Consider the following 15,562-nt stretch of genomic DNA (forward strand, 5'->3'; position numbering starts at 1 on the left):
TGGGCTGATTCGTTCTTACTCGACCGAGTCAGAGTTCTGACTCGGACCGAGTCAATACTCGGAAAAAGTCTCTTTTCACAAGGATTAGGGTTTCTATCTTATAAGGAGGTGTTGGACGCCGTCCTAAGTAGAAAGAAAAACTTACAGAACCCTAAGACAGATCTAGAACACAAGAAAATCGTTTCTTTTGAGATTCTAGTTCTAGGGATTCGATCCCAAGTCTTGAAAACCCTATTCACTTCACAGATCCTAGCATATCAGTTCCAAAAAGCGTTTGGAATCCTTCCCCTCGGTGTGGATACGTGTAGAGGAGCTGTACTTTCAGCTCTTGGTGATTAAAACAGGCCCTGGATCGATTGCTACTTTCAGATCTTCAGGAAAGAGGTAAGTATTCGATTCCTACGGTGATATACACGATTAAACGGGGTTTTACGGATGATTTTGGTTGCGTGTGACGTTTGACTAGGTTTAGATTATTCTTCCGCTGCATGAAACCTAGTAAACCAAATCCTAGATCGATATGATCGCATGCTAGGAATCCGTAGCAAAACCCAACACACTCTACCTCACATGCTGATGTACCACTAGAAAATTCATGTGACGTTTTTTATGATGAACCCAACAACATCGCGTCGAGAGGGAATGTGACTGATTCTCCTTCTCCAATCGACCATGTTGAGACTATGGAAAGCATCGTAGATGTTGATGGCCTACGTCGGAGCAAACGAATCCAACAACATCTGCCTAATTCTACATCAGATTACATCTCTAAACGCTTCTATTTTAGTGGCCATGCTCATGCTTTTCCAATTCAGGATTATTGTTCCAATTCTAACTTGGTCTCTAATGAATTATTATTCTTGAATCAGATTGATACCCACAAGGAACCAATCACTTATAAGAAGGCACGAGAAGTTCTTGTCTGGCAAAAGGCTATGGCCGAGGAATTAGCAGCGTTAGAAAAGAATAATACTTGGTCCATTGTTGAGTTGCCTCACAACAAACACGCAATCGAGAGCAAATGGGTGTATAAAATTAAATATCGGAGTGACGGCACGGTTGAATGCCATAAAGCTCGACTCGTCGCTCAGGGTTATACATGTACAAACATACGTCGAGGATTACAACGAGACTTTTGCCCCCGTTGCCAAGCTACCCACGGTTCGTGTTATTATATCTCTTGCTACTAACTTTGGATGGGATTTATGGCAGATGGACGTAAAGAATGCCTTCCTTCAAGGTGACTTGGCAGAAGAGATATACATGCTCCCTCCCCCGGGTTATCGTGAGCACATTGGATCTACAAAAGTTTGTAAACTTCACAAATCTATTTATGGTCTGAAACAATCTCCGAGAGCTTAGGATTCAAAACTGCATACCGCCCTTATCTCTCATGATTTTGTTCGAAGCGACTCCGATCACTCCCTCTTTACTAAGCGTGATGATTCGGGTATCATCGTTCGTCTCGTTTATGTTGACGATATTATTATAACAGGAAATAATACTCAGGGAATTGGCGATACTAAGCTTTTCTTGCAGGCATCGTTTGATATTAAAGATCTTGGCGAATTGAAGTATTTTCTTGGATTGAAGTAATCCGCTCTTCGAATGGATTATTTCTTTCCCAGCGAAAATACATTCTCGACCTTCTCGTTGAAACAGGAAAGCTTGGTGTTAAACCCACAATCACGCCTTTAGAGGAGAATTATAAGGAACAACGCGAGGGGGAATTGTACGAGGATGCAGAACGATATCGCCGCATTGTAGGTAAGCTTATTTACCTCACAATTACTCGTCTTGACTTGTGTTTTGCGGTGAAACAGGTAAGTCAGTGGATGCATGCTCCAACTATACATCATTGGAGAATGGTCGAACGCATCCTCAAATATCTCAAAGGGACCCCGGAAAAGGACGTTTGGATGAGCAAGAACAATCACTCTGAAGTAGTAGCTTATTGCGATGCAGATTGGGCTGGTGATAGGAATGATCGCAAGTCAACTACGGGATATTGCACCTTTATTGGAGGGAACTTAGTGACGTGGAAGAGCAAGAAACAATCCGTACTAGCACGTTCCAGCACCGAAGCGAAGTATAGAGCGATGGCTAACATGACATGTGAGATCATATGGCTCAAGGCACTGCTTCGGGATCTTGGAGTCACGACGGATCAACCTATCACACTCCATTGTGATAGTCACGCAGCCATGCATATTGCTCAAAATCCGGTATTTCACGAGCAAACCAAACACATCGAAGTGGATTGTCACTTCATTCGAGAAAACATTGTTCATAACATAATCACCACAACATATACGAAGAGTAGCCACCAATTGGCGGATATCTTCACAAAGGCATCCAACAATAAAATGTTTCAAAACTCTCATCGCAAGATTGGTGTCGTGAACATTCCCGACCCAATCTTGAGGGGAAATATTGAAGTAAAAAGTGAGGAGGAAGCAAATGAACAAGTCAAACACGTCATTGAAGACCTTGATGGTTCTGAAATTGAGTGGAACAACCCATGGGCTGATTACGGAGCCCACATAGACTTCTAGAACCATAGAGACGTTGATAGCAAGAGATATATTAATGAGTAGATTTACTCTGTCTCCTTCTCGTGTTTCAATTAGACAATACTTGTAGATTTTTCGCCATTAGGTTTCTTCCTTCTTTTCCTATTTATGTACTGGAGCATCCTTGTGAATCTCATAACGAAGAAGATATCTTCTCCACTCTTTTCTTTCATACTTTGATTCTCTTGTTCTAATTTATCATCCCAACATTAGAATCTGTTTGCCTTTACTCATGATATCGTCATAATAGATCCTTAGAAAAATTGACACAGCACTACTTAGAAAGACTGAGACTCGGACACATCGATAGGGTAGAGAATCAAACATGTCGAATTCTAAACAAAACTCTTTTTTATTATTATTTCATTCATTTCCAAAGTCTGGTTATTCAAGTTTACAAAGATCTCCTTATAGAGGATTAAAACGGTTAACAAGATAAGGTAAAAATATCAAATCTAAATCAAATCATATCAAAATCAGATCGTATCAAAATTAGATTGTATCTCAATCAGATCACATCTGAATCAAATCGTATCAAATTAGATCATACTTAAATCTGATTATGTCTAAATTAAATCAAATCAGATTTAAGTCCTTCGTAATCTTGACCGATTCATTCAATCATTTCCATTCGGATCGATTCAATTTAGATTTGTTTCAATTAGATCATTTCATTCAATTCAGATCAAATCGATCCATTTTTTTTCGTTTCGATTTAGATCAATTCATTCCAATTCAGATCGAATCGATCTGTTTCATTTTGTTTCGAATTCCATTCGATTTTTTTTTATAAAACTCTTCTTTAAAATTTTTTTTATTTTTCATTATTTTATGATTTTTTTCACGTTTGGTATTTTATTTTAAATAAATCTTGTCATTCAATTTTATATAGAACTTTGTCACATGTTATTTGGTTCAAACTAATTCGATTTTGATTTTATTAATGGAGTAGAAGTCATTCATTATCTATTTAAGATTTGTAATTACATAGATTCAAATAAATCTTTTCATTCAATTTTATATAGAACTTTGTCACATGTTATTTGGTTCAAACTAAGTCGATTTTGATTTTATTAATTGATTAGAAATATTTATCTAATTAAGATTTGTAATTACATAAATTTAAATGAGTTTAATGGAGTAGAAATCATTTAATCATTTTGCAAAAATACAACATGTAGTTCAACTTCCTCTTTAAAAAACAAGTAGTGTAGACATGCGATTTTAATATACTATATCATATCGATCAGACGATTACCATCTAACCTTCTATAGAATTTACTCAAATACATCATTTTTGTCGCTTGTATATCAGTGGTACATCTATAAAATCCTCAGCGAAAATTTTAACAGATTATACACTAGATTTTCTATAAAATTACTTAAATATCCTTAGTGACAAAATGTTTGAAATACACTCATGAAAAGTAAATTAAAAGAAAATATGAGATTTAAAAATCAGATAGATTTATTGCTTCATTCTCTCTCATCCTCACCGTTTCATCGTCATTCTCTTCTTCTCCATGTTTCCGTCATTGTTACGAATCATTGAGTTGGAAATCGATTTTTGCGTCTTTTTTTATGTGTTTGATGAAAAAATTTGCTATTAAGATATAATGACTATAAACCCCAATGAATTTCGTTCATTATTGTGGCATTGTTAATGTTCTAGGGTTTGATATTGATGAGGAAAATTGATTACGTTTGTAGAGAATGATAAAATGTTGACATTTTTTTACAGAAAAAATGGATGGTTTTGAAGATTTGTATACATTTGTTTGTATTCAATATGATGGTATTTGAGACAGAAATAATATGGATTTGAATGGAAAAGAGATAATGTAATACCCCAAAATCCGGATCCGAGTATTTAATTATTTACGAGATAAATAATTGAATAAATATATTACAAAATTGCCAAAAAGGAATACTACAATATTGAGAGAGGACACATGAATCACCACGTGCGATAAGATGAAGAAAAGAAAAGAAAACAGGAGAAAAATTCGTCCAGACTGATCGTTCCATGTGTAGACCGATCGGTCTGGGACGACGGTCTGAGTCGGACCGACAGTGGTTCGAGCGGACCAAGGTACGCAAAAAAAATTGAAATTCGACATCAGACCGACCGATTCAGAGCCAGACCGACCGGTCTGACGAACAGAGGACGCAAGTGGCTGACTTGCCACCTTGGTTCATGTTTTTCATGGCAGAAAAATGGCCCACCGACATCAAATCATCGTCTAACCCGTCAGAACGTTGCAGGCTTGAAGCTGGGCCTGGGTTTGAGCCCATTCCACCTCTTTCTCATGCTAAAAACTCTCCCAAAGGCAGAGACTTAGCCATTCCTGGCTAAGTGTTACATAAAAGAGAAAAGAGAAAGAGAGAGAGAAAGAGGGAGAAAGGAAAAGAACCAGCGCAAGGGAGCTCGGGAACACAAAGGGGACATTCCTAGAGTGTCTAGAAGAGGTCTCTGGCGAGAAAGAGATCGGAAAACAACAACAAATCCGGCCAAAACCATAACTGAGCCAAGAACAAGGTGAGTGGCTTGAGTTGGATCTGTGTAAACTCGTTTTCATCGTGTTATTGTGTTATTTTGATTGATTGGATTGAATAGAGGACGTTTAACTAAACATTTTGCAATAAACGGGATGTGATTTGGTTGAGAAATGAGGGAGAAACGACCAAACAAAGTCGGACCAGAAACCTGTTTTCACGAAGAAGACGAAATCCAGGTCTCGGACCGACCTAGGAACCATTGATCAACCGGTCTGGACTCACGATTTCATAAACCTCGAACAGACGTCTAGACCGACTAGTCCAGACATTGGAACCGACCGGTCCAAGGCACAAAACCCACTTTTCGGCAAATTTTCGATTGGTTACATGCGGTGAGATGTGCGATCCAACGATGAGAGTGACTCAACATGTGATTATTTCAGGTAGCTTGCATGGCATTAAACGGTAGGTCGGTAGGGACCGAATACCGTGATGCGCCTGATTGTACCAGGGGTATATACGCATGATGTGTGTCATGTTTGTAGCTTGCTCATGCGATGCGAGTGGAGCATGTTTATGCTTGTATATAGTTGTGTGGGGCACCTATCACTGTCATGTGACATGACGGGCGTGTGAGACGCAATAAGTCGTGCGAGGCGACAACCAACGTCATGGAAGGTGACGGACGTGTGAGGCGTTCCTAGTCATGCCGACTTGACTAGGGTTTATGGCTAAACCCTATGGTGGACGCTGTACGGGTGTGATTGTATTCCGTTGTGTCACGCGAGGTGACATCGGTTGTCACAAGATGTAACAAGCGCGTGAGGCGCACACAGTCACGTGCGACGCGATGGCCAACGTCACGAGATGTGATGGGCGTGCGAGATGCTCTTAGTCATGCCGATTTGACTAGGGTTTATAGGCTAACCCTATGACGCGACATCATACGGGTATGATTGTGATTGATGTGATTGCGACTGATGTGATTATGCATGATTATTATTGTTTTCCTGTTTATTGTGAATCATCGATTAACACCATTCTCATTGAGAACGAGATTACCGGGTTCAATTCGGACTACTCACTAAGCAGTTGCGTTTAGTCCTCGTGGTTTTATTTTTTTTAGATCACAAGGAGTACGTGTAGCGTATCCGGACGACGATGACTTAAGAGAAGCAGAATCATATACGGGTTTTGTATTTTGGACTACAGGACTTGTATTCCCGCCTTTTGTACAGTTGTACTATTTACTATTCAGACATGTGTTGTTTGGCGACGCTGATCGCGTGATGTATTTCCGCTGCTTACTCTTTTGATAAATGTTTTTGGATTTTCGTGTTTTTGCTACCACATTATTTTATTTTCGTATTTCTCCATGTGGACGGGGTTACGGGTATCACAGATAAGATAGTAGTAAGACAATAGTATTTGTAACAAATCAAGCCAAGTGACACATGATGAGCTTATTGAAACTGTTTGTGGTTAGCTAAATGTTGATTTCGAAACAATGAAATTAAACTTCTTACCAATGGTTATGAATGAAAATCGATCGGAATATATAGTTGATGACATGGGAACAAAATCTTTTATGTTTAGCAAAATTAATAGACGGGGAGGATGGTTATGTGCAGAGCGAAAGGAAATGATGGAACGCTAAACCACATATGTGTAGGTGAAGTTGAGGTGTTGATGTGAATCGTGAAGAAGGAAGATAGGTTGTTGATGGTAGTGGTTTAGTTGTGGATTCTGTGTTGAGAGCACTTGAAAGAGAAAAAAGAGAACAAAATCATGTAGAATTGATCCTTGATTCCTATGGGGTTGAGCAGGAGATTTTGCACGACCATATACAATATGAGAATGAAGTGGTTGTTGTGATTAAGGCCGTTGGAGTTGAAAATATGATTGAGTTATGTAATGAAGTTGTTGTTACAACTGACACTATTGTTGTTGGAAAAATGATTGAGATAAGTAATGAAGTGGTTGTTGCGGTTGATGACATTGCAGTTGAAAATACGATTGGGAAGGATGGTCAAAGACATGCGAATGAGAATGAAGGTTTTTCATTCAAAGACAGATTGGGTTTTCTAGTGGATCATGAGTTTGTGAATAAGTATGAACTAAAGATGAAAGTAATGGAAGTTTGCATGTTTTGAATACAATGTATATAAGTTAAAACCATATTTATAAGAAGTAGACGTAAGATGTCGGTTCCAAAAAAAAAGTTGTTTGTGAAAACTGCGAACAATGATAAAAAATAAAAAAAATCTGAGTGTTTTATAGTCATAAAGCATATGAATATTCATATATATTCACCGGTGTTACAATCAGAAAGAAAAAAAAAAAGCAAAACAAAATAAGAAATTGTAGCGATGGTTGTTTTTTATTTGAGAAGACATTATACTGATCAAGCTGATCTTCCAATACTGAACATAATTTATTGGGTTTTACAGTCATTAAACCTTAGTAACAGATTTTTCCATAAATCGCACAAAAAATGATACGAAAATCGATTTTCAACCCAATTATTCGTAACAATGGTGAAAATTTGGAAAGAAGAAGACGATAAAATAAAGGAGGAGAGAGAACGAAACAATGTCTAATTTTTAAAACTTATTTTTTCTTTTTAATTTATTTTATTTCGGATATTTTATCATTAAAGATATTTAAATAATTTTGTAGAAAATTTGATGTAAATTTTTGTTTGAGAATTCCATATGTATAGACTGAAATACCCCACAGATAGAGATGTCAAATGGATTGGGTTAAATGGGTTAACCCAATCCAATCCAATAAAAAAATATATTTGGGTATATTATTTGGATTGGTTTAATTAAATGTGTTTTATGGGTTTAACCCACTAAAAATATGGATTAAATGGATAAACTCATAAACCCATTATGAATATAAATCTTAATTAATAAATATTTTTTCTTATTCTATTAATAAAATAAAAATTGAATTATTCAAACCAAATAATATATAACCGATTTCGGTATAAAATCAAATATACAAGATTTATTCAAAAATAAAAAATCCAACCCAAATAATACATAAAAATTTGGGAAAAGCCAAAAATTTCGTATAGAATGTGAATTTTATTAAAAAGATTGATTCGAATAAAAATGGTCAATTCGAAACAGACAAATCGAGTTGAATCGAAACGAGTAGAATTTCAAGATTCGAAACGGATCGAAACGAATCAAATAGAATCGAATTTGATCCGTCAAATCGAACGAATATATCCGAATAGAAACGAATTAAATTTGATTTAATAGAATTTTTGTAAAAATATTATGATTTAGATAATAAATTAATTATTGTTTAATTTATTAATTGGGTTTGATGGGTTTAGTGAGGTTTGTTGGGTTAGTCCAACCCATTTAAATTTTAGTGTATTTTTATTGGGTTGGGTTAAACCAACCCCAAAAATTATAAAATCCATATGGTTTTGGATTAAACCAACCCCAAAAATTGTAAAATCCATATGGTTTTGGATTATCCATATGGTTTTGGATTAATTGGATTGGGTTATCCAGAAGTGGTGTCGGGAAGAGAACCTGAATCTCAGGGGGGAATGTGGAAGAAAGGGGAGCTAGTGTGGGCGAACATCAACTATCGAGATTCATGGATTCCGGCTCGGATCGAAGATCCATCTGAATCGTTCGGAGTTCTGGTATCGCTCCTCGGCCTCAAGGAACCCCGCTACTTTCCCGCTCCTTTTCTCCGTCGCTTCGAGCACGATTTCGGAACCCGAATCTTGAGTTCGAGTGGGCTTCGCCGCCGGATCGTGAACCGAGCCCTGAGAGCTCACTTTTGGAGTGTCTCGTACGGCCTCTGGTGTCCTTGCCAACCTCCAATCACTTCTCCGTACTTGGACAGAGAATCTTCCATCCTTTGGTCTTCGCTCAGTTCGGAAATGGCTCTTGGGTTTGTTCGGGAAATCGCCATTTCATTCTCGGTGCCTCTCGAAGGTTTAGCCGACGCGAATCGTTCGACCGCCCAAATCCTTAGTTTTCGGCGTTATACCGTCGATTTCGAGCAATCCGAGGCTCTCCACGAGGAAATTAGATCAAGTAAGTACCGATGCATCGTCTTCTCAATCGATCCTTTTCGTCTTCTGGATTTGCTTGGTGTTGGCCGTCTTTCTAGTTTTGTGTACTTTGATCGGGAAAGAAACTCAGTTGGTTGGCGCAAATTTTGCATACTGTTTGGTTTGATCAGTCCTAGATGAAGAGAAAGGGCAGCCAAATGTTAAATCTTTGTCTCCCTCTTCGCAATTGTTTCAATGTCTTCAGTGCAGGCTGTCACATTTTCATTGCTTTCCTTGAATGACCCATATGTTACTTTGATGGGAAAACTTTTGCTCATGCCCTATCCATACGAATATCCTCTGGTCAGGTGCTGAGCGAGAGCGAATGGGTCATCCTGAAGAATCAGAATCATGTCCTGACCCATCAAACGAAGAGGATGATTGTCTTGGCGTAGATCCTGTATGTTCGAAGACGGCAGGCTCAGGGTCAGGCACAGGAAATCATAAATATTTGAGTGGTGGAAGGTATCATCCTTCACACGAGGGACAGCTTGTTGTAGATGAGATTTGCTCATGGAATCTGAGGAACCCTCGTGCTAACTCTGGATCTAGCATCTCAGTGAAACCTTGCAAATCCCTGCGTCCGTTGGCAAAGCAGGACATTGCGACAACAACTCATGTAGACCAGACGGGGAATCATGGTAATGTCAAATCCGACAAGACGAAGAGGAAAGAGAGCCTAAAATCAACATCAGCAGATAGATTCAAGAAACAGAAAAAGGCATCTTTTGATAAACCCTTGAAGAATCAACAGACGTCGAAAGCCATGCGGATTGCTGATCCAAGGTGTTTGCGGATGAAGTTCTTGGGAAACCGGGAAGATATCCCATCAGAAGCCAGTCTGGTAAAGAGATTCAGCGTGTTTGGGAAAATAGATGCCTCAAAAACATATGTAGACAAGTGTAGAAGGATTGGGAAGGTAGCATTCTTTAGGAGCATAGATGCAGTGATGGCTTACAAGTATGCCCGAAGTGAAAAGATTTCATTCGGTCAGTCTAAGGTTGTTTACAGGTTTGACCTTTTCGAGCATAGCTCCGAAAGAGACGCAGTCAACGCGGCACAAGACGAAGGCCCACCGCTAAAGCCATGTCTCAAGACGCCTGGTTCGGTGGATGAAGAAGCAAGAAGGAAGCTGAAGATGGAAGATTAGTTGATGAAATGGTAGTTTTTGCGTGCATATACGTTAGGTAAGTGGTTAACAAGTAAAAGCAACATCTTTTTGTTTCAGCATCTCTCTAAAGTCATGAGAAAGCATGTTGTAACTTCACTTGTCTGCAAATTGCATCAAACTTCAGATGACATATGAAATGTTGTCTCGTTTTATTTGTCTTTAGTGCAATTCAGATTGACGGGTAACCATCATTTGAATTAATAGAATTTACAAAAAAAAAAGAGGGAGAATCCATGTTCTTCAAGAACAAAGAACACATCCAAGCTTGTTAAAAAAAATCACACAAATAATACCGGTTTACATTTCTTTTGCATGTAAGTGCCATAATTTTTGGATACTGATACACATTCTTCCTGTTATTGAAACTTGGGAACTCAATGGGCAAAATAACAAAAATAACCTTGGAAATGAAAATAGCAACAAGCATAACCTTTGAATGTATAGGATTTCCCAAAAATCCAACATTTTTGAAAAAATTACGATAAAACCAAAACAACTAGTATGACCAAATTTTCTTGGTATGACTAGTTTGAAAAGGTATGACCAGTTTAACCAGTCTAACTAAAATTTTAAACTGACAAAATCCGCACGAATTACATTTGATTTACATTTGGTATCAGAGCAAAGCAACGATTATGGATAACGAAAAAATTGATTTTTCAAAAGGATTACCATTAATATTAACGAACGAAGACGAGTGTTATCCCGGATTTTCTTATAAAGGAAAGGTGATAACAATACCAAAAAGTCTTCATAATCAAAGTCGATGTTATATTGATATCATCTTTGATGATGATACTAATCATAATCTCGGAAATAAAATAAAGAAAATAAGTTTTACCTTAAATAATATTGTTGAAATGATTTCTTATGGAATCATACATCAAAATCCAGAAAATCACGAAGAATTAAAAAAAACATTGAAAATATAAAATCAGATTTAGAAAATCAACTATAAAGATTAATAAAAATATTCTAACAGAACCATGAGAAACAAGATGAAACTAAAAATATAAATGATATAAATAAAAAATTAGAAGAAATAATATATCTACAAGAAAAAAGTATTAAAGAAATGAAACAACAGTCTGAACTTTGAAGAATTAAAAGAATACATTAAAACAATAATAGGATGACAGAAACTATAAAGGAAACTATAGAAAAATTAATTAGAGAAACAACTATCGAATTAAAAGAATTATTACTAAATATAACAGAAATACTCACAACAACAAATAATTACAGTTATAATAACAGAAAAATTCAAATAATAAAAGAACTTAACGAAGTAAAAGAATTAATAAAAAATATTATTACAAAAAATAAAGGAAAAGAAATAATAGATCCAGACGAAGATGAAAAATCAAAAATATTAGAAATAATAGAACAGTTACAAGAAATAATCGAACGACTTAATCAAAACAGATATATCACTATAAAATATTTATAAAGTTATTCTAAGAAAGAAACAAAAGAATTAATTATTATCGATCAAACTAATCTTCGAATTATATCACCACCAAAAATATAATGGAAGGATTAGATGATCAGATAGAAAAATTATCAACATTATTAGCTGCTCTTAATATACCCGAAGAAAAACAACCTGATGAAACTGAAAAAATTGTCTTAGACTATAGTAGTGATGAAAATCCCTACGAAAGTCCATATGATAATCCTTTCCTAGTTAAATCTGAACTAGAAAGGGGAGATAACAGTAATAATAATACATTACCTAAAAAACGAACACATGATGAATATCAATGATACAAAGATCATGAATACGAATTATATCAAAACCAATATATTCCGAAGGAAAACAATTGGAGAAAAGTCCCTTTTGGATATATTCTAAAATATGATACATTTAATATAAAATCTTCAGAAATTTTAAATTTAGATTGTGAAATTAATCCAATCGGAACATTAGAAGATTGGAAAATCGTACAAATTTACTAATACAAATTAAGAAGGAATTAAGAGAACTACACCCTCACGAAATGTTAAGTTATTTAGAACATAAAACAACAGGAATAGTGTATAACTACTTAAGAGGATTATCATCAGGAATAAAAGCAGAAAAAATTCCAAGATCAACTGCATGGGAAACATTTGTTAGACTAATCGACATAATAGGGGAAGAATTTCTTGGGAGAACTTCTAACGCACAACTAAGAGAAACACTAATATCAGAAGTTGCATTATGGAAAATAGTAAATCTTAGAATTTGCAATATGTGCTATCTTGAAGCATTTATTTGTGAATTCAGAGATCATTACTATCAATTGCAACAGATAAGAAAATAGTAGTCGGAGAGTTATTCTTTGATAAATTACCTTTATCAATATCAGAAGAAATAAAAACTATATTTTAGAATAAAGTAAATGAAGAACAAACCCCCAATACTCTGGGAGGAAGCAAAAATTGATAAATTATGTTGTGGAGCAATACCAGGACAAATAGGCAAATATGGTTGTGAACCTATTCGCCAAAAACATAAGAAAAAGAAATGAAAAAAATCTCATATAAAAAATACAGAAAACAAAAATATATACCATAAAAATATTTCAGAAATAGAAAACAATACAAAAAAGAAAAACTATGGTAAGGAGGACACATACTGTCCTTCTAAGAAAAAGAATTGCAAATGTTGGCTATGCCAAGAAGAAGGACATTATGCAAATGAATGTCCTAAAAAGAGAAAGAAAAAAGAAACAGAAATATTACGAATACCATACGATATGGGCTTTGAACCAATCGAATCAGATTCAGAGTTCGACTGTGATATCGAAATATATGCATATACTACTGAATCATCCGATTCAGAAAATGAATAGAAAAATACTAAAATCAGGAAACCCTAATGCAACATTTATACAAATAACTATTAAAAATAAAAAACTATTAGCATACATAGACACCGAAGCAACTCTATGTTTTGCTAAAAGAAATATCATCAAAAAATGGGTACGATTAGAAAAACCACTACGGGTAGTTGTGGCTGATAAATCAGCCCATGAAATCTGGTATGTGGCACAACACGTATCAATAATTATTGAGACTAAAATATTTCCAGCAAAAACAATATATCAACATGATTCTGGATTAGATATAATTATAGGAAATAATTTTCTAAAATTATATCAATCATTTATGCAAAGAATAAAAATGGTCAGCTTGAAAGCACCTAAAATAGAAAACCAAAAATCAGAATTAGTTACAACAAAAATAATAACAAAAAATGAAATAATAAAATCTATTATAGAAGATTTAAAAAACAGACTAACATTTATAAGTATGACTCATATTGAACAAAAGCTTGATGAAATATGTAGCGATAATCCGTTAGATATAAAAAATACAAATGAAGAGCTAATAGTAATAAAACTAAAAAACACCGAAGATGAAATCAATGTAGCAAATAAAATGCAATATACCCACAGAGATGTGGAAGAATTCACCAAAGAATACAAAGAACTATTAGATAAAGGTATTATACGAGAAAGCATTGTTGGTTGTAATGTTCTAGGATGATCCGTGATATGACATTTGACTTTGTATTGATTCACTGATTTATGGATGCATTACTTTGCCCATTATACGATCGGCATGTTTGTTGTATTTCGACATCCTTGAATCATTAGAGAATGATTCTAAACTCCTTAGTCAGTTATCGTTGTGGGAACAATGAATAATTAAGACTAGCATGAGGTGTGATCGATGCATTGGATGCTTATCACAATCATGGGTACTCGTTGTGAACGAGTGACTGGATGACCCGCATGAGATTGTCACATGGACAGAGTCATGACTTGAATCTCATACATCGGTTCGTTCTTGGATCATCAGACCTGAGATGTCTGGAGTATCTGATATGAGAAGTGGCGTGTCTTGACTGCGTCAAACGTCGTCTTTAACCGGATGATTATAACGGCGTTGATCAGATACGTTCACGAATCATATGGAGATAGTAGACCTGCAATATGAGACTTGTCACCTCCTTACCAGGAGAGATATCGTTGGGCCCTCCCGTGGAAGTCGGACTATGAAAAACGCGTGACCACGCTATAGATGAAGTTGTATCTATTTTATTAGTCGATTTGCCAAGACGAGAAAGCGGTTGAACTTGAAGGGTGGCTCAAACCATGCCCTTGTTCAACTTATGATATCGTGAGACAAAGGATCAGAATTTGAGCGGTTAATGACTTGGTTAGATCACCTCTAACTCAATTCTAAGTGGGTGGTCATGGCATCTTGCTAGAAGCTAACCATGACTTGTGGTTCGGGAAAGGTTCCCAAAGTCACTACCACTTAGAATGAGCCTACAGGGTCACATACCACTAGGGATAGACTTATACGTGAAGAATCCGAAGAATGGAAACGAGATTTGACCGAAACGAGCATGAAAAAGAGTTTTCAGTGTGTTGGTCTAGAGCTGACCAAGTTTGGTCAGCCCCGGACCAAGTTTGGTCAGTCCAGGTGGTCCGGAAGCTCGGTCCGAGGTTTTCTATCCAGGTCTGGTCCGGCTGACCAAGAGTTGGTCAGCCCCAGACTAGACCCTGGGTCAGGCGGACCGAGAAAACGTGAGTCGGACTGAGCTGACGAAAAAGGAACTTGGTCCGGAGCTGACCAAAACTTGGTCAGCCGGACAAAGCCTTCAAGTCAGGCTGTCCGAAGGGCTCGGACTAAGCTTGGTCTGCCGGACCGGGATCTCGAAATTTTCCAAAATTCGGATTTAGGGTTTTCTAAGCTTATTTAAGTTTGGGATTTCGTTCAAACTTAATTAAGGCCGCCCTAAAACTCAGAGAAACATCCTAGAACCCTAGAGAACATGTTCTCTTCGATTTCTATTGTCCCGGGATTGGATCTCGTCTCTTGAGTTACCATTTTCTTCACTAATCCTAGCAGATTCGTTCCAAATCGTTTGGAATCCTTCCCGTCGGTGTGGATACGTGTAGAGGGACTGTAACTTCAGTCCTAGGTGGTTTAGAACAGGCCCCGGATCGAACTTAACTTCAAGTTTCATTGAGAACGAGGTAAGTAACGATTCCCTCGGTGATATACACGATCTTTCGGGTTTTGCAAGTTTGGTTGCGCGTGACGCTTGACTAGGTTTAGATCTTTCTTCTGCTGCATGAAACTTAGTAAACCAAACCCTAGATCGATATGATCGAATGCTAGGAACCCGTAGATTATCCAACAAGCACAAGTCCACACTTGGCCCCACCT

The 15,562-nt window shown here is 36.6% G+C and overlaps 1 protein-coding gene across 1 annotated transcript; it reads left to right on the forward strand.

Annotated features, from left to right (window-relative positions):
* The first annotated feature begins 8,593 nt into the window (after positions 1 to 8,593).
* LOC104809844 lies at positions 8,594 to 10,488 on the forward strand. Its single transcript, XM_010535931.2, has 2 exons — positions 8,594 to 9,145; positions 9,471 to 10,488. The coding sequence occupies exons 1-2, from the start codon at positions 8,647 to 8,649 to the stop codon at positions 10,310 to 10,312; spliced, it is 1,341 nt and encodes a 446-aa protein (XP_010534233.1). The 5' UTR covers positions 8,594 to 8,646; the 3' UTR covers positions 10,313 to 10,488.
* The last annotated feature ends 5,074 nt before the right edge of the window (positions 10,489 to 15,562 follow it).

The sequence above is a fragment of the Tarenaya hassleriana genome, unplaced genomic scaffold (assembly GCF_000463585.1).
Source record: "Tarenaya hassleriana unplaced genomic scaffold, ASM46358v1 Cleome17, whole genome shotgun sequence".
Taxonomy (NCBI): domain Eukaryota; kingdom Viridiplantae; phylum Streptophyta; class Magnoliopsida; order Brassicales; family Cleomaceae; genus Tarenaya; species Tarenaya hassleriana.